Source organism: Nothoprocta perdicaria, unplaced genomic scaffold, assembly GCF_003342845.1.
Source record: "Nothoprocta perdicaria isolate Ctin4 unplaced genomic scaffold, notPer1 scaffold_44, whole genome shotgun sequence".
NCBI classification, from domain to species: domain Eukaryota; kingdom Metazoa; phylum Chordata; class Aves; order Tinamiformes; family Tinamidae; genus Nothoprocta; species Nothoprocta perdicaria.
This window is the reverse complement of record NW_020455688.1, coordinates 1,155,808-1,180,797: the sequence shown is the minus strand read 5'-3', so window position 1 is coordinate 1,180,797 and position 24,990 is coordinate 1,155,808. Positions and strand designations below refer to the sequence as shown.

Sequence of the window (24,990 nt, the reverse complement as noted above, 5' to 3'; positions counted from 1 at the left end):
AGGTTGTGCTGATTTTACTGGCTGGCTAACGTGGATTTACACTTGTGGAAAGTAAACTGAATAAAGCAAAACTTATCAGCACTGAATTCTCCTGGTTTTCAATTTGAAGGCAACTCCAAGCTCACCTTCACTGAGCTACCTGTTTTTCATCCTTCCAGAAGACACCACTTTTGATTTTTGATTTGATTACTGATTTGTGGAAAAAATAAGGTGTGGATTTTTAGGTCATTGCTAGTATTGAATATATGCAGAAAAACCCTATGAATTGTGTTTGGACCACATGTCTTAGCCACAGAATGCATGTTTGCAAGTAGAGCCTGAGGAATATAAGTTAAATGAATATTGAATGAGTCACTTAGGGAAAAAAAAATGACATGAAGGGAAAGTTATTTCGGTGTATTTGTGTTGTGTTCTTAGCTTTTGCATTTTTTTTTTGCAGTTGTTGTGTTCTAACTAATAAAATGTTGTGTTCAAGTGTGTCATTCTTCTTTATTTGATTTCTCTCTCCTAGGGTCTCCAAGCAGCCCAGAAGGAAGCTCAGATTAAAGTTCTTGAGGGACGCCTTAAGCAGACAGAGATTACTAGCGCTACGCAAAACCAACTGCTGTTTCATATGCTGAAAGAAAAAGCAGAGTTAAATCCCGAGCTTGATGCTTTGCTGGGTCATGCTCTGCAAGGTAATGTTGGGCTCTTAAATTTTGAGTAATTACCTGCATGCTGTGTTTGCCTTTCATGCATGTTTTACTGGGTATTCTAGGCTGTTCTTTTCTGAATAGATGCTGTATTTTAACATCTTACATTTCAACTCCATATCACAGTTGATGTGCATGCATATCATTCGTAAATATATCTACTCAGCAGCGGAGTGTGGGAAATAATGAATCTTTTCATTATCGAGAGTTTACATTCATTGCTATTTTTACCAAAGACTATGCACTTAAACATGATAAAATTACAACTTCTAACTACAAAAATCTAGATGTTTAATCCTATGCAATCACAATGCATTAGTGATTTTGAAAGTGGTATTCCATGTTTGTTACGGCATCTATTCTGTTTCCAATGAGATGATGTTATGAAAAGTATAGGATACATTTGGGTACTTTTGTTTTATTTCTTTTTATAAATGGATATGTTTTGATTGGAGTGTTGCTTTTCTTTCCTTGTTGCTGTTGTTTACACAGACCTAGATAGCATACCACTGGGTAAGTATGTTTAGCTTTCTGTGTATGATGCAGCTGCATGAGTTACTAATTCATTCATGTTCACTAACTGGTGCATCTTAGAATTTGTGAGTGTGTGAAGTTTGCATGTCCTGTTCTGTAAAGCGCACTCGTTATCACAGGCTTACAAAGCACTTCTTCCTTTCTGATACCACCTGTAGCTCTTAAGATAGTTACTTTTAACAGTAGAGAAGTGACTATAGTAACTAGAGCTGTAGATCCAGTTGCTGAATTATTGTTTGTGAACCTGCAGTATGATACTATATATCTACTATGTAGAATATAGAAGGTTATTTCATTATGTATTACTGCTATAGTTGTCGCAAATTGATCACATCTTTTTTGTTTGGCAAAAAGTAATTCTTAACATGCATTTTAGTTTTAACCTTCTGCAGATGGTTTATTTTGTAATGTGATTATTCTACAGATTGCTGATTCTATCTCATTCTTTTCAATTGGGTTCAATTACTGGCTTCACTAATTTTGAGGAGATGGGTACTGTAATTGTTATTGCTCTTAAATGACTCCTAAATAAATGACACAAATTTCCTTCTATCCTTTTCTCCCAAACACAAAACTGGTTCTTTAAAGCTTAGCAAAAAGCTGATGTCAACCAAAAACTCACTCTGTGTCTTCTTGTGATACTTCTAATCCCATTAAGCTGTCCTGTGCTAGTTTGCATAGACATATAGAAATATTCCAAAAGCACAAGAGTTCACCTTAAAGCAGACAGATGATCATATGGTAAAAGTTGGTGTGAACTGCTACAGCTTTACTGGCACCCTGACAGGCGACTGCAACTGAAGATCTGCCTCAGGACATGTTGTTTCAAGTGGCTAGGACTTACCCAGGAATATCAGCTGTTATTAATACTGCAGCTTCTGTAAGACAGGAACTTCATGTCTGTGTGTTCTGTAAGCCCCTMGGTGGGTGAGAGCGATGCTTCTTCAGGAAGTCAGCCCTGCATTTGCTTCTGCTGGGGACAAGTTTTCCTTGTTTACAGCACCTGGATGAGGGAACAGATGCTTGTTGAATGCATTGAAATAATACCTCAATCGTGATTTTTTTTTTTTTTTTGTTAGAGAATATCTCATTAAAGCTTTTTCACACTTTAACTGAGACTTTAAAAACTCATAAACCACTCAGGACTAAGTTGACACTTTATAGGTAGGAAACTTGACTGTGGATGTATCTAAACTGCTGCGACCTCAGCCCCAGTCAGCCCCATCCCAAGCAGAGTAGTTGCCCATACAGGTGCTTTTCACTTGCTGCTTGGGAACTGCTCCCTTGATTTCTTCCTTCAGGTCTGAAATCTGCAAGGTCTTAACCTTTTGGACATACTTGCCTTGAAGTTAGGACACTCGCTCTGCAGTTGTGAGTCTGTGGTAAAGTGCAGACCTGTTGGAAGGTTTCAGTTTGGGGCCAAGTGCGTCTCAGGCTCAGGGTTTCACCCGCAGACTTCAGGTGCACACCTACCTTGTGTGTGGCTGTTGCTGTCTGCTATCCCAGACCCTCTCCTGAAGAGGTAACGTGACCTAAGTTGGCTCCTGGAATGTTGCTGGAGCAARTCCTTTCCAAAGCAGTGGCAGTGGGAACCGCTTTTCTTTCCCATCTGCGACATCTGGACGTTGGTAGATGTGACTCTCAGCTGTGTATGGGCAGAGCAAGTTGGGTAGCAAGCTGGGATGAAACGTGTAGTTCTCTTTGTTGCAGTTGTGCCGGTCACACCAGATGCCTCTGTGTTCTGCTTATTTTCATCCTCAAACCTCTCCACTTTTTCAAGAGAAGGTTCCAAAAAATTTCAAGAGAATGTTCCAAATAAGGGAGACTTTGCTTGCAGAACAGTGGTCTACTGATATTCTTAAATTATGTTTAAATTATGTTTCAAGTGTGTTATTAGAGTAAAATACAAATAAGAGGACCTATTCTCTCCTATAATTTCACAAATTGAGGTGCTTAATTGCTCTTTTTTGTTTCCATCTTGTAGGTAAATCATTCTGTAATACAAGATTTGCCTTTAGAAATGTTTCCAATTTGGAACTGATTGTACCTGTGCCCTGTCTTGGCTGATTGGACTTAATGTCTTGCCTTGTTTGCATGCAGATATGTAAAGCTGATGTTTGACAGTGTCCGTGTGCCACGTGCATGCAGGTTTCCTCATTTGTGAACAGCTGTGTGGACCCATTGCATTGCAGGGGCATTTCTACTGACCAGCTTCTTTCTTTTTATAATTAACCTCAATAGGAAGCTGCTCTGCAGTACTACATAGTGTTATCAGGTGCTCAGCAAGGGCTTGCTTCCCCTCAGTCATTCTCTATAAATTGAGGCTGAGTTTTAGCTCACTAGCTGGATAAAAAAGGATTTTTTCTTCATAACTGCTCTAATTCTTTCCCAGAGCAATATGATTCCAAAAAGCAAAAACAAATAAAAGAGAAAGACACATTCTACAGTCCATTGATTTTCACCCTGTGTCTTCTCTGTCTTGCAGTTAATTTTTCCTTTGCTTTATCTTTCCTTTGRCTTCCAGATTTCCTTTCAGAATTGATTTCTGCTTGTCTGTCGTCTCTACTGCTCTGCTACAATAGAGGACCACATATGACATTATGATAAAGAAATTATCATTTCTTTAGGCTGTATGAAAAAAATCTTAGATTTGATACCGGGAAAATTCAGCAAACAGTCAAGCTCTCTTGAAAATTCCTATATTTAATATGTGCTACATTAGCTACATGTAATATTAGCTACATTTCCTGATGGGAAAAATTGTCAGCTGTTTTCTGAGCTGTCTTACATAGCACTTACAAGCTGCAAATCCTGTTGTGTGGATGAACTGGCTAACATTGTTCCTTTGGAAATTTTCTAGAAAATGTGGAAGATAGCACCGATGAGGAWGCCCCGCTGCATAGTCCTGGGGCAGAAGGGAGGTGAGCAATTTTTAATTAGATCATTGGATCTGATTCTAGAAAAGTAACTGCTTCTTGCTTTTTCAGTAACTCATTGTGTATCCATTAGAAAGTACATCTAAAGTAGTTTTCTTCCATTTCATCCATCAATTCAGTAAAAAAAAATCAAATAAAAATAGAGATTCTGCAAAAATATCAACAGTTTTCATTTTCACTGTGCTGCAATTGTTCTTTTAGTTCCTTGTCTTCAGATCTCATGAAGCTTTGTGGTGAAGTCAAGCCTAAAAGCAAGGTAGGCTGTGCAATAATAAATGCTTTAATAGCACCTTCTGGGGGACACTCTTGCCTTCGTGTTGAGACAGATGTTAAGGAATGAATACAGGCCAAAGGGGAATTGTTTATGTGGTTCATATATAAGATATTTTCATGTGATACTCATTTCTAAGAAGCAGTGATACGTGTTTCAATATTTTATGGTTGCATTTTTACAGCTGTAGGAAGACTTTCTTCAGTTATAGCATGCCAAACCGGAGTAGACCTACAGTTTAACTAGGCTGCTGTTTAATATTGATACCTGTGGGAACTAGGAACGTGCTTATCATATACAATTATTTGCTTTTGTGGTTGTAGAATTATAAAGGAAGCTTAAAAACTAAATAGATATTTGACCTTCAGGATCTTAATTACAGTTGGCAGTGGAGGAACATACCTAAGTTGACTGTCAGGTTTCTCATAGCATTCACAGGCCTGCAGATCTTTGGGCAGACAGACTGGATAGGTTTGCCCTGAAAATGCTGGTATAAAACAAATCCATCATTTTTGGAAAGGCTTTGCCCAGATTGAATGAGTCTTTCTCCCTCTGCTCTCCACTCCCATGGCCTTTCTTTCCCTGAGGGTTAGATCTTAATTCCACAGCARCAACCCAAGTTAGCCTGTATCATCAGTTGTTAAAGAATGCACAAAGCTCAGCTCCTTTATGAAGTTTGCTGGTGTTTTCAAATAGTTGAAAATCTGGGAGAATTTTTATTCATGGAGTGACGTAAACTAAATTAGAAGCAGACATTTTTGTATCAGAATAAGCATCAGGGTGAGAAGTTGCGCCAATATAATTGTAACTATTTAGATTCACACTTTCCTTCATTCCTCTGCTTTATAACACTCCATTTAGATAAACCATAAGCAGGTAATATTCTCCTCCAACTCAAGAGTTGGTTTCCAAGGATATCCTTTCAAGCAGTTGTCACATCAAAGTTGCATGCTGTTGAATTTGACTAGCTTCCTCTGTCGTTACCAAAAAGCACAGGCAAGCTCCGCAATTGCCTTTCCAAAGGTAGCTGCCAAGTGAAYTGAGTGGGATGCTGATTGCCAGTTAGCAGGAAGCTTAAAGCATTCCGGGACATTCCATGAAACGTTTTGATCACAACTTGGCTTCTCTTTGGTTGCAGGCCCGCCGGCGGACCACGACCCAGATGGAGCTGCTCTATGCGGACAGCAGCGACTTAGGCTCCGACGTTAGTGCTGCAGACTCTGCTTTGCCTGGCCCTCTGACGGCTGTTTCAGAAGCCCAAGAGAGTGGGACGAGTGCTGACACAAACGACACATCTGCTAGGGACAGAGAGTTTATCCCCCCGTCATCTGGCTTACCTTCTAAGATAGGCAGCATGTAAGTCTGGCCACGCTGTACTAATGATCTTCTGCTTCTTAAAAATGCATGTGGCCACTTTCTTGTAGTCTATTTTAACTTTACTCAGGAGATGGATGTACTTGAAGCTTATTCAATAATACTGACGCTACCCTTTCTTCTGTTATCACGGCTCTTAAAAAAGTGCAAAGGCACCRTTGTAAATTATAAGGGTTTTTATAGAATATGCTTCTGCTGAGTTATTTTGTTTTAGGGAAGTTAGTGTAGCCTTGTCTCTAAATATCAGGTTAAAAATCATCTTGTACCTTGGATGCTTTGCCAAGTAATCATATGGGAGGTATAGATTCTAGGAAGATAATGACRATCTGCTTAAAGCAGCAGAGACAAAGAAAAACATGATATAATGCAGTAAGAGTACCTGTAAATGCACCTAAAATTGGGTAAAATCTCTCTTTGAGACGTTTTTGTGGACTATGTTTAAAAAGGAGAGTTCTATACAATAACTGAGCATGCAAGTGTAAAGTTAAGTATGTGGAATCCTCAAAATGACTTTGTACCTGTAAGCTACACTTAAAAAAAAAAATCTAGTTGAAAGCCTTACTACATCCCAAATAAAATTAGATTTTTTTTTCTTTTTACTTTGGGGTCCCGCAAGTCTTTCTTGCAGGCTCTTGCCCCAAGTGTTTTTTGCTTTGTCTTGCTCTTCTATATCTACCAATATCACCATTGTTTTCAACCATTCACTGTTAGGAACCTGTTCATTGACTTTTTAGGTAGCAACATTTGGATTTCACAAGTTGATGTGTAAACTAAATGAATTCTCACATAAAGTGACAGGGAAAAACTATGTCCAGTAGCTATTTCCATGTTCAAGATGCTGGAGTTAGGCATTTTTCACTTTCCTTCCATCCACTATTTGCATAATTTTTTTTTTTACAGCAGTCTCCTTCTAATGTACACTTGCAATTTGTATTACTTAACACCACATTTTTTTTTCTGGCATGTGCTTGAGGTGGCAAACTTGAACAGTAAAACCTTGCTGCCAGTATTTATTAACCCATGCTGATGGCTTCAGTGCATTTTACATGTAGAATCTGTTTGGAAATAGTGCTCTTGGGCTGAGAATAGGTGGAGGAACCTGTTTCAGCAGTTAGTGTGAGATCACTAGAAACTTTTGAAGCTTCAAGATTTTAAACACATCAAGTGTTATGACCTGGCCATCCGACACTCAGGTAATATCTTCTATGCCTTGCTYCCCCTTCTTGGGTGTATCTGTTCATGAATGCGAGTTGGCCATAAGGCAAAAGAGTATTTTATAAAACTGTAGTCTGGACACGTTATACAGTTCTGCACAGTCAATAAATCAGTTCACTTAGCAGTAGGCCTCAAGTATGTTACTGATCATGTTATGGAACATAAGTGATTTTGCCACCATCAGTCTCCAGCAACTTCCTCGCCATAGGTTGTAATGGATTTTCCCAACTAGAACAGGGTACTTTCTGCAGTAAGTTTGGCTCCTCACTGGTCGTTGCTGAAGAAAGGTTGACCTTCATATTTGAGCCTCTAATCCTGTCATATCTGTTATAATAAAACACATTCTAGTGCAGAATGTGATCACAGAATCACAGAATGGTTGAGGAGGTTGGCAGGGACCTCTAGAGATCATCCAGTCCAACCCCCTGCTCTAGCAGGGACACCCAGAGCACGGGGCACAGGGYGGCATCCAGGCGCCTTTGGAAGATCTCCAGAGAAGGAGACTCCACAGCCTCCCTGGGCAGCCTGKGCCAGGGCTCGGGCACCCTCACAGTGAAGAAGTTCTTCCTTATGTGGAGATGGATCCTATGTGGAATAAATGCTGTCCCTCTTTTCAGCTCCTTAAATGGACCGTAGGGATGTAGTAACAGTCATCCAAAAAGTGCATGCTCTTGAGGCACTAGAAGTTTGATTTCATGCTTATACTTTGGAGAGCAGCTCCCTGCCAAAGTCAGGGGTCTGTGGATGTACCAGCTGCTCCACCATGGCAGTCTAGCTGTTTTCTCAGCTCAGTGATGATTTCACTGGCTGCTCTCAGCTACTTGGGAAGAAGCTRTTTACAAAGATGGCCAGGGCTGTTCTACATGCATCGCTGTACCCACCTGGTCTCCTGAAGCCTCTTGAGAAGAGGATGGATCTCCTCTACATCTTTTTGTATTTGCCACCTCCATTCAGATGTCTCTGATATCCTGGGACTTCTAAGATGGCCCTGGAAACCTGCAATAAAATGTGTCTTGCTCCTGAAGGTCACTGATAAGATGCATCTSTTTTACACCCATATGCAGGAAGTTCATTACAGCAAAACTCCTGCTTTTTTTGGAGGATTTCCAGGCCTTCAAAAGTGATTCATAATATATTCATGCTCTTTACACCTAAGGATGTGGCACTCCAGATCCAGAAGTGACAGACTCGAGGTAGGGAGTGAGCAAGAGGGAGCTGTCTGCAGCTGCAGCCCATCAGTGCGAGGCAGAGGAGCTTGTGCTGCARGTCCCAGGGTGTTTCGTGTAATCCAGCAGCTGGGCACGGAGCCAGCTGTGGCAGAGGAGACTAAACCCAGGATTAGTTGAAAGACACAAGTTACCAGGCTGAGCATAGGAGATGCCTTGTTGTCCCAGACTTTCCCATTCTTTGGTCCAGCATAAGCAGAGAGAGGGGGTTTATCTTGTTCCCTCTATGTTCTTCACAGATGATGCTTAGTTTCATATAGCACAGGTTTCCTCCTGAGGGAACTGGCACAGCTTTCCTGGTGCAGAAGGTGGATCCCAGTAACTGCACTAGGCRAGTGGCTGGCCGGCTGGGCTGCCTCAGCACGGCTGTATGGCCACGAGAGCACTTCCAAAGTCTGCAGAGTTGCTCTCTCTCCTAATGAGCATTTTGGGCCCTTAGCAATGGTATTTCAGAAAATTCCCAGCCTGAAAAATGGGTAAACCRATGCAAATATTGCTTTGTTGAGCCTCCAGAATCTAGTGAGAGAAAGGAGCTCAGGCAAGTGGAAGCCATCTAGACTCATTTTTATTTGAGTGGTGAAATGATGACMGTCGCATGTTAACATTTATATTACTCTCTTGATCATCTTGCCAATGTAAAGGGGGAGTAAAAGATTGTGATAAAGTGACCTCGTGTGTCCCAGGGACTTTGAACTGGGAATCATTTCAGAGACACGTAAGGAGGAAGGATGAAAACTGTGGAAGAAGGAGGGAATAAGAGAAACAGTGTCATAAATAATAAAACTGTGAATTGAAAATACTTTTTCTTCCTCTTCCTTTTTTTTTTGAAATTGATGTTGAAAATTAATGAATGTGCTAGTGAAAAGTTTAATTAATATGTAAGAATTGTTATGATTATTCTGTGCTTTGCATTTTTAAAAGTGGTCTGTTGCAGATGAAAGTTACAGAATCTGCAATTAAGGTCTCAGTCGGAACTTTTAATATGTTAATGTCAGAACTATGTTAATATTAAAACATGAGAACAAATCTGGAATAGGCTCAGTAGATTCAAGAGAGACAATAACTAATGTAAAAGAAAAAAGGCAAATTTGTAAAGGACTATAACATAAGATAATGATGCCTCTTGCTYTAGTTCTAGACAGTCATCTCTGTCAGAGAAGAGGATACCTGAACCTTCACCTTTAACAAAGAGAAAAGCCTATGAGAAAACAGTGGAAAAGACAAAGGCAAAAGAACAAAAACTGTAAGATTCCTTTATGTTTACTTTCTCTGAAATAATTTTTAAGCCTTGGGAATATCTTCTTGAAAAATAATTCCATATTTTCTATTTCATTGATTCTAGGACAGTTTTTACTGGTGGCAATTAAATTGTTATCCATTGTTCAACTTATTTGTAGATTTTTTTTATTAAGAATTTTTGTGTGTTTATGTTTTGGCCAGAGTATTTTTCTGAACACAAATAGCTCAGTGTCGAGCACTGAGAAAATGTGCTTTGGAGCATTTGCAAATGACTATTTTTTTTCCTTTTAAGAAGAAATATATGAGTTTCTCTAAGAAACTACAGTTTTCAGCGATTGTGTGTGTTTTTTATGCCTAGAGCTTTCACTGCTAAGAAGTAAACTTTGACTGTTGTGCCACCTTACAATCCGCAGCAGTCTGTTTCCATAGGGTTATTAACTTCTCTGGGAAACACCTGTAGCCTGCATTATAATTTTATTTATTGGCTTAAGAAAAGAGGCTCTAACATTTGAGGCATGTTTCATTTAACATCTCTAACCATTCGTAACCTGTTAAAGAAGATGTTCTTTTTTTCTTGTAGCTCAGATTCTGGAGGCCCAGAGGCTAGTCTGTCACCTCCTACTTCCCCACCAAGCCGGCCCCGTAATGAAATGAATGTTTTTAGTCGTCTTACTGTTTCTCAGGGAAACACATCAGTTCAGCAGGATAAGTAAGTCACGGAGGGAAGCCTCAGTCCCCAACCAAGGAACTGCAAAGTGCACTCGAGTTATCAGTGTAGTGTTTATTAGATATTTTGCTCTCCTCCTGCAAGACAGGAGGAGACACTTTGGTGTCTTCGTGTATTTTCCAAAGAGAATATTTAAAATCATGGATCTGTTTTAAAAATGCTACTAAACAAGAAATTTCCTGCTGAACCTTGTTTCCTTTTTCTAGACTATGTCTGGTACTTGTAGTTTTAAACCCTTCAACCGTGACAGAAAAGATTTCTAGAATTCCTAGATATATGTATATTTGTGTGTGTGTTTACTCCTAAAAGTAGGATTTAGCTGCCAGTTTAGGAAATGGTGCTTTAGACCCTTACTCRGTAGCTCAGCAAGACTCAGAGTGCTCTCACGAAAGCAGCCCGGGCTGTGAAATGTTGAAATCTCCCAGTTCCTGCAGTTGGCCAGAGATGATCCAATGYATTAACTGGACACACAGAGGGAGGTGACCTGGAGGAGCGGTGGATAGTGACACCTTATTTAGAAGAGGGAGCACCCAATTTCCTGGCACATCAGGCATCTRCTTCTACACGTAGGAGTCTTAGCCCAGATTGCAGTGACCTTGAGTTGAAAAGCATCTTTCCTGCCAAGTTTCTGGCCTCGTAGCAGCACTCTGCAGAGCCCATAAACTCTAGCTCCCACTTGGAATCATCCTTTGGTTCTGACCGTAGCACAGCAAGAAACAGCTCCTATCTGTTTATGCCGTTATTTCTGTATAACTGTGTTTTCCAGTGCTCTGCAGTCACCACGTAGCAAGCAGTAGCTTGCAAGGCTTCCCATACTCTTAACTGTGCTTGAGACTGCCTTATCTCAACTGCAGAGCCTTTATTATCTTGCTGCTAACTCAGTAGAGTTTGTCTGAAGCTTTGTACGTGCTTTGAGTTTTAATAAKCTTAACCTTTTTCTTCCTGACTAACTTTGAAATGAAATTGAAACTAGTGAATCTGTTAGGTTTGAGTTAAAAATGATGGATTCTTAGGACATCATACAACTGTTCATGGGTTTTGGATTTTTTTTCTTGTTGTTTTGTTGCTTTTTATTTCTCTCTTTTTTAAAACTTTGTTGAAAATGGGAGGTGAAGGATTTTGAACTTGTGATCATTCACAACTTGCTCATTCTGTTGCAGGGAGCTACCAATTTTATATATTTTTAAGACCACCATTTTAAATGTGTTTCTTCTACACTTAACAGGCACTTTCTTCTTTTTTTTTTTTTCATTTATTTTGATTATTTTGCATAGGCATTAAGCCATGGAGGCCGACTCATTTACCCATCTCCTCTTTTTACTTTATTGCCTTTTCTCCTACAAGAAAATATTGGGGAAATAAGCGATGGCTTAGGCAGCGTAACTCAGCTTCATGCTCACAGGCAGTTTTCCAGTGTCAAAGAAGTCCATTTGAAGCCTTTTTTCCCCAATATTATCACAGATGTAAGGTATAACCCGAGCAATGCTGTGTAATTCYGGTGGATTTGCATTGCATTTCTGAATTGGCCGTGCTGTTTTTTGTTCTTCTCGTTTGGAGACTTGACTCTGCTGTTGACACCTATATTCTTTCTCCTTACAATCCCACCACTGTTGATTGTAGGTCTGATGAAAGTGATTCCTCTCTGTCGGAGGTACACAGGTACTCTCTCTTTCTCTTTTCTGTTTCCCTGGCATCATTCAGTGAAGTTATTCCAGCTCTTAGGAGGCTCATTTTGCTGCATGAATTTTCCTCATTCTCGTGTGCTGCATCTCTTTTGCTTTTGCCAGAGGTTAAATACTGGAAATTTTGGTCAAGCATGTCTCCCACCCTCACACCCCCTCCTTTTCTTAGGGTGTTTCTGTTGAGCATGTCAGTGTATTAATTTTTTCTTTATAAATGAAATAGGGTACAAATCTTTTTTTAGAGGCATTCTTTTTGTCTTTCTCTTTCAAAATGAGCAGCAAACATTTTCTTTGGTTTTATGTGCTTTTCTTTTCCTGCTTCCCCCTCCTCTTTGGTTGTATGTTCTGGTGGCTGGAAGTTACATTCCAGTGCAAATAAAACTCAGTAGCTTCTACAGTGTCTTGCCAACAGCCTGCACAGGGGCTGAAGAGATGCAGGAGCGCAGAGAAGAAACACGTTAGTTTTGAGCAGTGTTAGAAAACAAAAGCATAGAGACCTAAAACAGCAAAATATACGCAAAGGGCATCACCTGCCCCTGTGTTTTTGAACGTGTTGTTAAAAGGTGCAGATCAGCAGGTGAAGTCCTTTTCCAAGGTGAGGAAGTTAAAGACAAGTGATTTCAGGCAATGTTTAYATTAGTGACATCTGCCAAAGAATTGGAATAAGGAGTTATATAAATGTGGACGTGCCCTGAGCAGTGAAAATATATAGCAGAACCTATAGATTTCTAAGACTGTACCAATAAGCTAATTGCCACCAGGTTGGTTAGTATCGGCGTAAAGACTTTTTCCCCTCCTTCAGCAAGTTTCTGTTGGACTGGGCGTGTTAGGGAATTGTTGGGTTTTCCTAAGGCATCTGGGAACTGATGAGTTTTGGGGTTTTTTATTACTTTGTTGTTTTTTAGGGGGTTGTTTTGTGTGATGGGGCTATGACTCAGGTCCTATTTCTCATTTTCACACTTGTGGTGCCCCAGAAAGCCTAACTSTTGGCTGGTCAGGCCGCACGCGTGTGCAGGCTCTGCCTCGAGGCTTTTCTCCCCAGAAAACACTGCAGTCCACATGCACGTGCCGTTCTACACCAGATAATGATGCCGAGTCACTTAAAATCCCATGCAATGACCTGGTTGATTTTTCCAGGCTGGGTTGCTGTCCCCTGGCACCACCCCAGTGCAAATCCASGTTCATTTGGGGTGTCTGCTCTCCCACCACGCTCCCTCTCAGCACCCATTTGAGGGCAGGGTGTGTTCAGGTGCTTGATGGGGGACACGAGTTAGCAGCAGGTCCCCACACAGCCCACCGAGAGCGGCTGCTGTGAGAGGGCTGCTGGTTTGGAYGTGGCAGGGCGCTCTGTGCTCCCCCTTGCAGCCGTGCTACGTGGTCCTCAAATGTCCCTGTGCTGCAGCTCGCAGCATTCCGGTCAGTCCTGTGAATCCAGGAGCTGTACCTGGTTCTTCAGGCATTACAGAGACTCTCCCATTTACCAAACACACAGCATTTGTCTTGTTTTTTTTTTAATTTGTTTTTGCTTTGTGTGAGATTTCCTTTAACTGRTAGCCCCCAGCTGACATTCAGTAAAGCTAACTAACAAAAAAAAACCACAGAGTGTATGAAATATTCAGCTGTTCTGTCCCCACACATAAGAAATGAGATGAATGTTTCCCTGTGTTTAAGTAAATTAGTTTGATCTGCAAGTCGTATACGCCCAACTCACATTCTCTTTTTTCTTAGGGGGATAATTAATCCTTTCCCTGCTTCAAAATACGTCCGATCTTCCCCACTCCAGTGTATCTATACGGCTGAGGGACACACCAAGGCTGTGCTTTGTGTCGATGCAACCGATGACCTTCTCTTCACTGGATCTAAAGGTTGGTCAAGTTTCCCACATCTGCTTCCCCAGAGGCTGCTTTGACAACCGGGATATTGTCAAATTCCCAATTTGTGCTTAGTGTTGTATATACAGTATAATACTGTGGAGATCTTTTTTTTGTGACATAAGCTGAAGAAGGAATTGCTGGGATTAACTGCAGACTTTTAATTYCAATATCTAGTTTATTTATATTGGAAAAAGAAAATCTCAGCCTCAACATTTGTTGAGAGATGTGACAGAACTAGTCATGGTTCACAAGGTGAACCCTGTGCCTCAGGGYAAAGATACTATCAGGTAGGTGTGGGAATTAGCAGACTTCCTCTGTCTGTTTAGCCACAGAATTTGAATTGGTTCTTCCGGATACAGTTGACTCTCTGAGCAGAGCTATGACCACTGACTGCTTTCCATATGTTTCTTGTTGCCTGTCTCTTATGGGCTATAAGAGTAGTAGGAGGGATTTGATTTAGGATTTATTAAATTCTCTGCTGGCTTATATAATTCATTAACATTTCGAACTAGTAGAAGTAGTGATTAGAAAGAGATCTTTTTTATCCTATGTGGTGACTCTGCATTTTAATCAGTTAATCTAGCTAGAAAAGAACATAGCTGGACCTCAGTGGTTGCTGTTMATGAGCATACTTTTTTTTTATGTGTGTGTGTATGTATATTTWTATATATATATATATATCATTCAAAGTTACTTTTGCTTGTTCTTGCTTCTCTCTTAACATATTCAWATAAGTCATTTAGGGTAAAGGGCTCTATATTCTTAGCCTTAAACTTTGGAAATGGAGATGTTTTCTGATTTTTTAATTATTTCTGTCTTTTCTCCTTTTCTCTTTATTTAGATCGTACTTGTAAAGTCTGGAACCTGGTAACTGGACAAGAGATTATGTCTCTTGGGGGTCATCCCAATAACGTTGTTTCTATAAAATATTGCAACTACACTAGCCTGGTTTTCACAGTCTCAACTTCCTATATCAAGGTGTGGGACATCCGAGATTCTGCTAAGTGCATTAGGACACTGACGTAAGTATGTTAAATCTTAAATGAGAGGAGCTCAAATGAGTCTTATATTTAGATAAAATAATAATAAAATATAAAAAACTAATATATTTTATTATTAAAATATAAAAAATAGGTAAGAATCTATTAAGTTTAATAAACTAATATGAAGATCCTGATGTAACTGGGATCCAAACACAGAAGGAATGGCCTTGTCTGAGCTATTGTGACTTGGCCTTTTATGGAATGTTTCCGATTCGGATACTTACCTGACCTTTCCCTACTTAGTTTGGGATCTAAGAGCGTTGTAGCACAGTGTAATTCACATAGACCCTGTGTTGGGGCTGGGGGCATTGGTAATGTATGGACTCATAAAACAATCTATGTATGCAGGGTTTTGTCGGGCCAGTTTTTGAATTGTTATTCAAAACTGATTTAAAACTTTTCTGCTCAAGTAAATATGCTTGTTTGTTTAAATATTTATATACATATATACATATATATATATATATGAATCATAGAGAGGATATAACTCCTTCCCATCCCTCCTTTTTTACTTAGATCTTCAGGACAAGCGATGCCGGGTGATGTGTGCTCAGGAAGTACTAACAGAACAGTCACTATCCCTGCTGGAGAGAACCAGATCAATCAGATTGCACTAAATCCAACTGGCACTTTCCTCTATGCAGCTGCTGGAAATTCAGTGCGGATGTGGGACCTCAAGAGGTAATGGATAGTGGCAGAAGGGAGTGTTCTTTGTGTCATATGCACATGTAGACACCTTTGGTCACCAAAATATTTCATGTTTATGGTATTATCAGTATCCTGAGCAAATATGGTCTTGGACTATGGACCAAGGAATCAATTATTCCATTTTATGGTTGTAACTGAGGTAATGGAAACACACTCAGCTTCCTCATTGGTTATAGTGAATCTTGGAAAAACACAAGGTTTTCTATGTAAGGTTTTCTATGCTGTATGGGATGCTAATAGATGCAATGTATCTTGACCAGTAGTCATTAATATGGTGAGATCTGATTGACTTAATATACAGTAATATCTGGCTATGATAATTAGCTAGATAGCAGTTTTCCAAGCCAGAACCCACAGTCAGAAAGATGTSTTCAAAATGCAGAGAATACTTTGATGAACTTTAATTGCCTTTAGTTTTAAGTTTTATGGTAAAGAAAAATTCTGATTTAACATAAGCAGAAGCTTTTATTCACATTTAACAGTGGTTTAACATTTACACATAGATGTGAGAAATAGTGTATGTAAAACAGAAGAGGAAAACTTGGGAAAGAGAAAACAGAAATTGCAATAGAGCATTGAATTTGTAGAAAAATTGTTTAAAAAAATCCTCAGTTATTCATGCTGTTATTCTTGAAGGTTTCAGTCTACGGGAAAACTAACTGGTCACCTGGGCCCTGTTATGTGCCTTACTGTGGACCGAATTTCCAACGGGCAAGATCTTATTGTCACTGGCTCGAAGGATCATTATATAAAGGTAAACCAGTAGAATTTGCCTATTTATTTCTCTTTTCCTGCTAGCACTGAATGCTGGTTCAGGAGGACTCTCATGTCTCCATATCACAAATGTGGTAGCCAAGTTGGAAGTTCTTACATCAGTGAGAGATTATAGAACAGTGTTTAGTCTATTATATTTATCACTTTAGTTGTATTTTCATCTTGCACTGGAACAATTTAGAAAATAATGTAGATCAGATTGTCTTTGCTTAAACTCTTTCTTAATCCCTGTCAAGGTGAACATCAGGTATACGAAGACTTAGAGAACGATTTATAACTGCTACTCTTCCAAAACATTCAGCAGCAAAATATTTCTTAAAAATGGCCAGACAGAGGCACAAGCAAAATCACTTAAGTCAGTCARTGTCCACGTTTTGGAGTGCAAACCCCATTGCCTGAGGGACACTGTGCTGTGAGCACACATGTGCTCTCCAGGTTTGCTCAGGAACATGCAGGGGGTTTTAGCTGGTGGTATGTGCTGCACAGTGGGTGCTCTGCAAGGCTGCTGCCCCTGCACATCACACCTTCCCTGCCACAGCAAACTTGCTGTCTGCTGAGCTAGGATTGTTTTCTTTTAATGGAACTCATACATGATAGTTGAATGCTGTAGTTTTTAAAATACTTTTAGTTTAGGTATTCTTTTACATGACCAGACTGACCCTGTCTCACCATCAAACTCATTGTAAAAGGTCAATGAAGAGCAAATAATAAGGGATGAAGTCTGACATTTGCTTGTGAAACAGAGGTAGCAGTTGAAAAACTTGGCTCGTCTGTTTGTCCTAAGTTTAATGTAACTGGGTGAGTTCTGGCTTGCTGCACTGCCAAGTGAAACGGGGTGGCTCTAGGTGCAAGGAGCTAATGGCTAGGTGTGCCCCAAACAGTTAAAATAGCCTCATTTAAGACATCATTCATGGAACACAAGAATGAGGTAGGAAAAACATCATGGTGTAATAGTATGTAAGCCTTGCAAAATAGGCTCTCCAAAAATATATTCATACCACTTCCTGCAGCCTTGTTATTCTCCCAGTGAACTGTGTTTCTCATACTCGTTCTTGAGCTTTTTATCTGTAGCCCACCATGTACTGTAGATAGGCTCTTCTTGCAAAGAGGGTAGGGATTTCATAATTCCATGATTTTCATGATCACTTCTTCACAGTGGGCATAATACATATGTTGTAATATAGCGGCTCTTTCCTGTAAAAAGACTTCAGAGATCTTCCCAAGTTTCTACTCTTCAATTGTTCACTACATGTCTTAAAGATGGATAAATGAGAGGTAATTTTGTTTAATATATTTCAATATTTATTTATTTACTTATTTTAGATGTTCGATGTAACTGAAGGGGCTTTAGGAAGCGTAAGTCCTACACACAATTTTGAACCTCCTCATTATGATGGCATTGAAGCACTTGCTATTATGGGAGACAACCTTTTCAGTGGATCCAGAGACAATGGAATTAAGAAATGGGATTTGGCTCAAAAAGACCTTCTCCAGGTAATGTAAAATCAGGAGGCTAATACAATGGCCTTGCTTTAGAAACTGTTTTGAGACTGTGTAAAACTTCAAGCTGAAATAATGGCTATTCCCTTAGATGCTGATGTTTTTAATATAAATACATTGTAATATATTTCATTATATTTATAAATAAGTGATTATTCCTCTGTTATCGCTCAGAGTATGTAAGTTTAATTGTTTCACTTCAGAATGAAGGCAGCACTTTCCTCTTCTGTGATTAGAACCACAGGTCACCGTCTTTACCATTGAGGAGGTCATGAATTTTGGACTAAACTAAAAAACAATGGTCTAGCTTGGGCTACACAAAATATTATTAGAGTTTGGAAACTCTCTGTCCTCCAGTTCTTTTCTAAAAAGTTCCCTCCTTAGATCCCATTTATCTTGTTATATAATGCATATATTATATAGTGTATATAACACATAAAAATAATATGTAGACAAAAGACATTTCTGTAGCTACATGAATCTAGTGTAATTTTTAAGCAGAAAGGATCTCAAATCCAGCAAAACTTTTAAGGATCATCAATAATTTATATTTGGCATAGAAAATTTAGGCTTAGACTACTCTCCAAAAGCCTATCCTTTTTTTTTTTTTTTTTTTTTTTTAGGTCTTATGAGAGATTGCTGAGTTACAGAGATAATTAAATTTGGGCTAAATGGGAGGCAGAAAAAACTGACACAAGATGCTGCTGTTTTCACAAAGACTTAGATGCTAATAATTCAGTTATTTGGGGGGAAGGCAGAGGATGGCTTATGTGTGCAGTTGATGTGTAGAGTGCTAGCAACAAATAGACTATAAAAGTTTCAGGACATGGGATGATAATGGACTAATCACCATCTGGAGAACCATCTGTGTGGGAAGCTGCTTATCCACAAATACACAGACTTACAGACCTCCTTTCAAAACTGTCCAATTTGTTGTCCATTCTCATTCCGAGTGTTATTAAGGCTTCACTGTTAAAATAAGGGTTCAGAAATTCACCTTCTTGCAGAAAATATCCACTTGGCCAAGCTGGGAGGCCTACGCACATATCTCACTGCCTACAGAGGTGCCCAAAGCTGTTTGTTAGCAATAGCAGCTGTGCAATCTGTGGCCTTGGAGAATTTAAAACTGAACTGAGTGAGGCCTTGAGCAACCTGACTTCACCTGGAAGCTGGCCTTGTTTGGAGCAGCAGGCTTGACTATTTGGCCTCCACTCATTCCTTTCAGCCTAAGTTGCTCTATGACTATCAAAAAGAACAGCAGTTTTCTTCATCGCTTAAAAAAAGAATTCTTTTGGTTTACCCAGTGCTTTTGTATGACATCCCGGCACAACACCTGCTGAGTGCTGTGGAAACCTGAAGAGAAGGAAGTTTGAGGACATTCTCATAAAGTTATACTGCTTTTAAAACATAACAATAAAAATACATCTTTTAAGTAGTCAAAGAGAGCAACTGTAGATTTATTTTTAGCCTTCTCTTTTCCGAGCTTGAGGAAACTTGAGTTCGCTTCAGAAAGGTCTTTGTTCCTCATGTTCCCCAAGCCCTGAACTGTTTACTGGTGATGATTAGACTTATCCCAATGTATTAATACCCCTCATGTACTGGGAAGCTCCACATAGGACTCAAGTATTCCCAAGGTGGCTTCTCACATACTAGATACTGGGGAGTGATCACTGCCTTTATCTGTCTTGGACTGGCTACAGTCTTGCTTAATGTCCAGACACATGGAAAAAAATATAGTACTATCCTTTTTATAGAGGATTCTTTTGTGAAAATAGAAAATAAATAGGAAGGGGCGTTGAAGGAGCATCTTCAGAGGAGCGAACAATACAAATAGCAGGATCAAAACGCTGGACTTCAAGAGAATAGACTTTGGCCTGTTCATGGTCCTACTTGGGAGAATCGTATGAGATACAAGGCTGGGGGGAAGAGGGGTCCAGAAGAGCTGGTTGATTTTCATTTCAAGGATTATCTTCTCTAAGCTCAAGAATGATCCATCCCAATGTGCAGGAAGCCAAAGAACGCTGGCAGGAGGCCTGCATGGATGAACAAGGAGCTGCTGACTAAACTCAAACATAGAAAAGAACCAAACAGGAGGTGGAAGCCAGGTCGTGTGAGCCAGGAGGAATATTGAGACACTGTCTGAGCATGCTGGGATGAGGCTAGGAAAGCCAGAGCTGACCTGGAGAGGAAGCCAGTGAGGGACGTGGAGGGCAACAAGAAAAGTATGCAGTTGTATCAGCATATCACAATAAAGAATTAATATGTTTTTTAAGTGCTACATTACAGAGTCAATTTATAATGTGTAATGGGAAAAGAAGAAAGAAAGATGGCAGACATCTGTTTCCAGGCAGATATCTGCTTCCCTGGGTATTTTTGAACAGTGTTTTGGGTCATTCTCTTATATTTGTTTTAGAACTGACAGGAAAAATATGCAGACAATATGTGCAAAGGCCACATTCTGCTAAGTCTAACCCTTTCTGCTTCCTACCTTGGCAGTTGGGCATATTGGGTTTTATTCTTGTTCCGCAGTACTGTTTAGTGAGGAAACAGAGTCTGGTTGACGTGCAGACGTTGCCTCACGCCTGGGAGTTGGGCTTAGGCCTCGGCCTTTCCTGGTTTCTGCCTCTGCACTTGTTGCTGTGGAGTTGGAAGCGCCCTGGGGACGTGTTGATGTGGGGCCTTGTGTCTTTCAGCAAGTTCCCAACGCCCACAAGGACTGGGTGTGCGCGCTTGGCGCCGTGCCCGGCGCGCCCGTGCTGCTCAGCGGCTGCAGGGGCGGCCTCGTGAAGCTCTGGAACGTGGAGACCTTCGCGCCCATCGGGGAGCTCAAGGGCCACGACAGTCCCATCAATGCCATCTGCACCAACGCCAGCCACATATTCACTGCAGCAGAGTGAGTTTTCTTCTCCACGAATCTTTCTTTTCAGTATCTCTTGCTAAAGGTCTGTCCTTGCACATTCCTTTAGGAGATCTTCAGTTGTTTGGGGGACTTCTCAGCAAGCACAGGCAGATCTGATTCATATCCCTAAATGCTTATAATCTTCGGCATAACAGAGGGAATTTTACCACCTTGTCCCTAATGTCCCCCTCTAGCAATCTTTGGGATATTTATTGCTAGACTCCTGATCTGTAGTGTTTTTAAAAAAAAAAAAAAATCTTTTTTTTTATATGCTGACTTAGAAGCTTTTCAAACTCTTTTTATATTTGCATCAAATTTGATTTGAACATTTGTATCTGATTCCTTAGTAGAACTGGGCATGTTTAGTACCTGAAACCTCAGGGGACTTGACCACCAAAATACATAATTTTTGAGCGCACCCACTTAGTAGTTTAGTCTCAACACATGAACTGTGCAAGCCATCACAGTATATTCTGGTGCTAATTACTGAAGCTTTCTGAATTAAAGCAAGACTTTCTGAATTGAAGGAAGGCTACTTCACACTAGGGAGTTGCAAGATTTTCATATTTATTGGGCAATATTTATATGTAAGCATTCACAGATATGGGTAGCCTCCTCCAGGTTTGCCTAGAGTTGTTAAGAAGTTAAGACCGTACATAAATGTGAAATGTATTCTTTATTAGTACCAAAATAAAATCCCTGGAGCTTTTTGTGCTTCAGAATGCTCTGCTGTAGTACACTGGCTGCTTACCTGTGGTCTGCTAATTGRTAAATAGTTAGAAGCTGTTCTCTGGGGTCAGTCTGGTTTAGCCTGTTGTTATTAGCTGTACTTTAAAAAAAAAATTAATAGCAGAGTAGGATATAACTTTTAGAGTTGCCATCATGATTCAAGGTGAACTCTGAAGGCCAGTGTTGCGATAAAGTTAGAGAACATTGACACATGTTAGATTTGAAACTCTCCCCATTCCTTTAATAATGCCTTTCCAAATGCCTTTCCCCTGCCTCCCCCTGCTCCTAAATTAATTCCTAAATTATCTTTCTGCTCTTCTCGTTTTGTTCTGCAGTGACCGGACTGTGAGGATCTGGAAAGCCCGAAATGTCATGGATGGGCAGAGCTCGGATACAGGAGATGCAAGTGAAGATCTTGCCAGTAATTGAAATAATGGGGAGAAATGAACATAGTGATGAAGTCGCAGGGCGCTCTGTGCAGTTTGCTGCGTGCTCGTTAGGCAAACACTGATGACTGGAAGGAGCTGAGAAATAAGCGTGAACTCTTCTACTAGAACTGCTGTCCTTAAAACGTGTACTGTATTTGAGAAAAAAAGTAACCTTCTGGTAATATGCTTGTGTCTAAATGATCGTTCTGTATATCTATATATAATGGCTGGATTTTTTGTGCATATGTTAACACTTGCGATTTAAATTAACTGGAAATCGGTCTTCACTAATGACTGTCTCAAAATTATATCCTGGAATATATTAAAGAAGTGCTCTGCTGTATTTCACTCACAAGTATGATGAGCTGTTTTGCATTTTAGGGTAGCATGGGAGTAATCATATCCCATTAATAAGCCTTTGATGAAGACAGACTTTGTTTCCAACTTCTAAAAGGTCACTTAGCTGTTATGAAAGCGGAGTGAATAAAAGATGAGAGGAAGCTGTTAGTGACAGATCATTCTGACATGAGGGTCTCCTGCTAACAGTGAGCACCGTATGATTTGTGTTAATGTTAGCATATAATCCTCGTTGACCAAAGTTGTGCAGCTATGTATGCTCTGTGCTCAGGACTAGAACTAAAATGCTCATAAATTGGTACATTTTATTAGTGTTTTGCCTACATTCTGCTATGACTAGGTATTCTTAATGTCATAACAGAAGTATATCTTAATCTATTTTTCTTAYGGATTTGTTTCTATCATCTCACATTTTCTTTTTTTTAAGCAAAATGTCTTTCCTTTTTATCTAATTTTATATGCTGCTAAATGTATTTTAGAAACACTGTTTTGCAAACCTTGGCAGTTACAATGAGAACTGAACCACGTGTATGGGAAAAAGCAATGTAAATAGAGGGTTGTACAAAGAGAATATCTTATCTTGTGCCTGTATGGATTTTAAAATTCTTAGAGTGTGGGGATATTGAGGGAGGATGTATAATTTATCCAGCTGCTCTGAGTATTAATTTGTAAATTCTGCAGATTTAAAAATTTTATGTAGATTCAAGAACCGTGTTTGGATGTTGAGGTTTTTTTGCAGAAAATATCAGTCTGTAAATTATAGCTTATGTAGGTGACAAATAAAGATGTGAATGTGAACCACTTACCTTTGCCTTTTTCAGCATTCTTCCTGTAAAGAAATCACTTTACTTGCAAAGACTTCAAATATAAAATACACAGTTTTCCATAATGYAGTAGAATGGCTTGTAGAATAACCCAGAGGTGGTTATAGTGTCCAGGTGAGTGTTCTAGCCACCTATCATGGGTGTTTTTGGTGTATTTTAGTATGAGGAGATCCCGCTAGGGTTCCTGAACGCATTACAGGCTGCATTTATAACTGCAATTTATAACTGCTTATAAATGCAGCGCCTCGGCCCTGTTCTTCAGAGATCACATTAGCACCTACAGCCTCTCGAGCAGACACAACACAAGCTCTGGCTCCGCTTGTTCGTTTAGAGTATTATTTCCTCCTCAATCCTGCCTAAAGGGAGATGGGAATGCACGCTGCTTGTCACTTGAGGCTACTGGGTTAGCCCAGCTTGTGGCAAAAATGGGTAGCGATACCTATTTATAGGAATATCATAGAGATTGGGAGTAAAACACTAATTTTTAGCCCTCCTGTTTGTCTGTTGTGCCTTCTACTTGAAGGGTAYGCCCCAAAAGATGTGGGGGAGCACATCACAACTCCAAGGAAAAATTCCCAGTGGAGGTTAATGAGTAAGGATTGTGTGGGAGCTGACACAGGTCTGGTGGAGGGAGCTTCTTGTGCCTGGTCCCGTGGCTGAAGGCTCCTCACTGCAGAGGTGCTACCGCCTTGGTGGCCTGAGGCTTTGCAGTCATAGATGGGGGAGCCCAGGTGTGTCAGCATGTGCTGAGCACGTGCACAGCTCATGCCACTCTTGTGCTTCTCCCCTGCAGGACCCAAGTCCTCACAGGCCCTGGAAGCTGCCGCTGTTCTTCGGATGGGCCAGATGGTGAGAGAATGGTGTGAAAACAGCCTGAATTGCAGGTGCTTCTCTGGTAACGCTGAAAAACACGCAGACATTTCATGTTAAAAATATACTTCATGCTCAACACCCTATGTAACTGTTAGTGTCCGTCTAGAAAGCTTTTTTTCCTCCATCTAAATCAAATCTTGCCATAGAACACACAGATTTGCCCTCCTGGTTCTTGTCATTAAATAATTGGAAGCAAAATGACATTTTGTAAAGGTCACAGTATCAGTTTTGTGTTTTATTGAAGAGTCTTCTACTATTTTTCTCCAAACTCTTAATTTGTAATTTATTATTATAKTGTGACAAAATATCAAAAGCAGAAAAAAGTAAACACCCATAAAAACTTTTTCATTCACTTCAGATGTTTGTTTAAAAAATGAAGAGGTCATTGAAGGTTTAATTCTAAAGGGACTGGGARCAGTCTTGGGAAAAAAGATTTTCTCAAAATGGCTTTCAACTTATCAAAATTTGTGGTAAATAAACTACGTTATGTAAATAAACTACATTACCTGCTTAGATACATTCGTACATGCATGTGCTACAATCAATCTCATGAAAGATATGAAATTTCAAGGAAAAAAAATGCATTGTCTCTTGTTACTCTCCTGAACACGTGCTTATCGTGCCTCTGGGCATATAAAAGAGAGCACGTGGTGTGCAGAAGCCAGCAGTTGACCATGGGGAGAATCAAGAGTCTCTGCTGCTTGGCTGTTGTGCTAGCAGGTAAATACACCTTATTTCTACTTTGTTGTAGGCCTCGGAGACAGGATAGAAACTTTATAACAGCAGTAGAAATGCTTGGGGGTGAGATCTGCCACACTGTACATGGAAAAGGGGGGAAAAAAGGAGTTATTAAGTCATTGGAGGTGACASGTGGCTCTATGGGAATGCAGCAGGGCCAGCTGGTTTAGAAGTGTATCCCAATATTTAGCTCTTCAGCACAGGAATAGATGGGCTGAAGTTGATGGCAGTATTCACTGCTGAAAGCCCTTTGCTAGTTTTATTTACTGCAATATTTTTAAGGGGTTAATTCAGTCTGGAGTGTAATGAAGGGAGAATGGGTCTAAGCAAAGAGAAGGGGAATCTCT

At 40.0% G+C, this 24,990-nt stretch overlaps 1 protein-coding gene across 1 annotated transcript in view; it reads left to right on the top strand.

Annotated features, from left to right (window-relative positions):
- KIF21A (kinesin family member 21A) overlaps positions 1-22,854 on the top strand; it is a 49,714-nt gene extending 26,860 nt beyond the window's left edge. Inside the window, exons 22-35 of the mRNA XM_026046353.1 lie at positions 512-677; positions 1,185-1,205; positions 4,087-4,147; positions 4,364-4,418; positions 5,572-5,789; positions 9,381-9,491; positions 11,835-11,873; positions 13,625-13,761; positions 14,612-14,792; positions 15,330-15,494; positions 16,158-16,275; positions 17,619-17,789; positions 20,489-20,688; positions 21,759-22,854. Of these exons, the coding sequence (XP_025902138.1) occupies positions 512-677; positions 1,185-1,205; positions 4,087-4,147; positions 4,364-4,418; positions 5,572-5,789; positions 9,381-9,491; positions 11,835-11,873; positions 13,625-13,761; positions 14,612-14,792; positions 15,330-15,494; positions 16,158-16,275; positions 17,619-17,789; positions 20,489-20,688; positions 21,759-21,852 (1,737 nt within the window). The 3' untranslated portion in view covers positions 21,853-22,854. The remainder of the gene's footprint in view (positions 1-511; positions 678-1,184; positions 1,206-4,086; positions 4,148-4,363; positions 4,419-5,571; positions 5,790-9,380; positions 9,492-11,834; positions 11,874-13,624; positions 13,762-14,611; positions 14,793-15,329; positions 15,495-16,157; positions 16,276-17,618; positions 17,790-20,488; positions 20,689-21,758) is intronic.
- Positions 22,855-24,990: the final 2,136 nt, after the last annotated feature.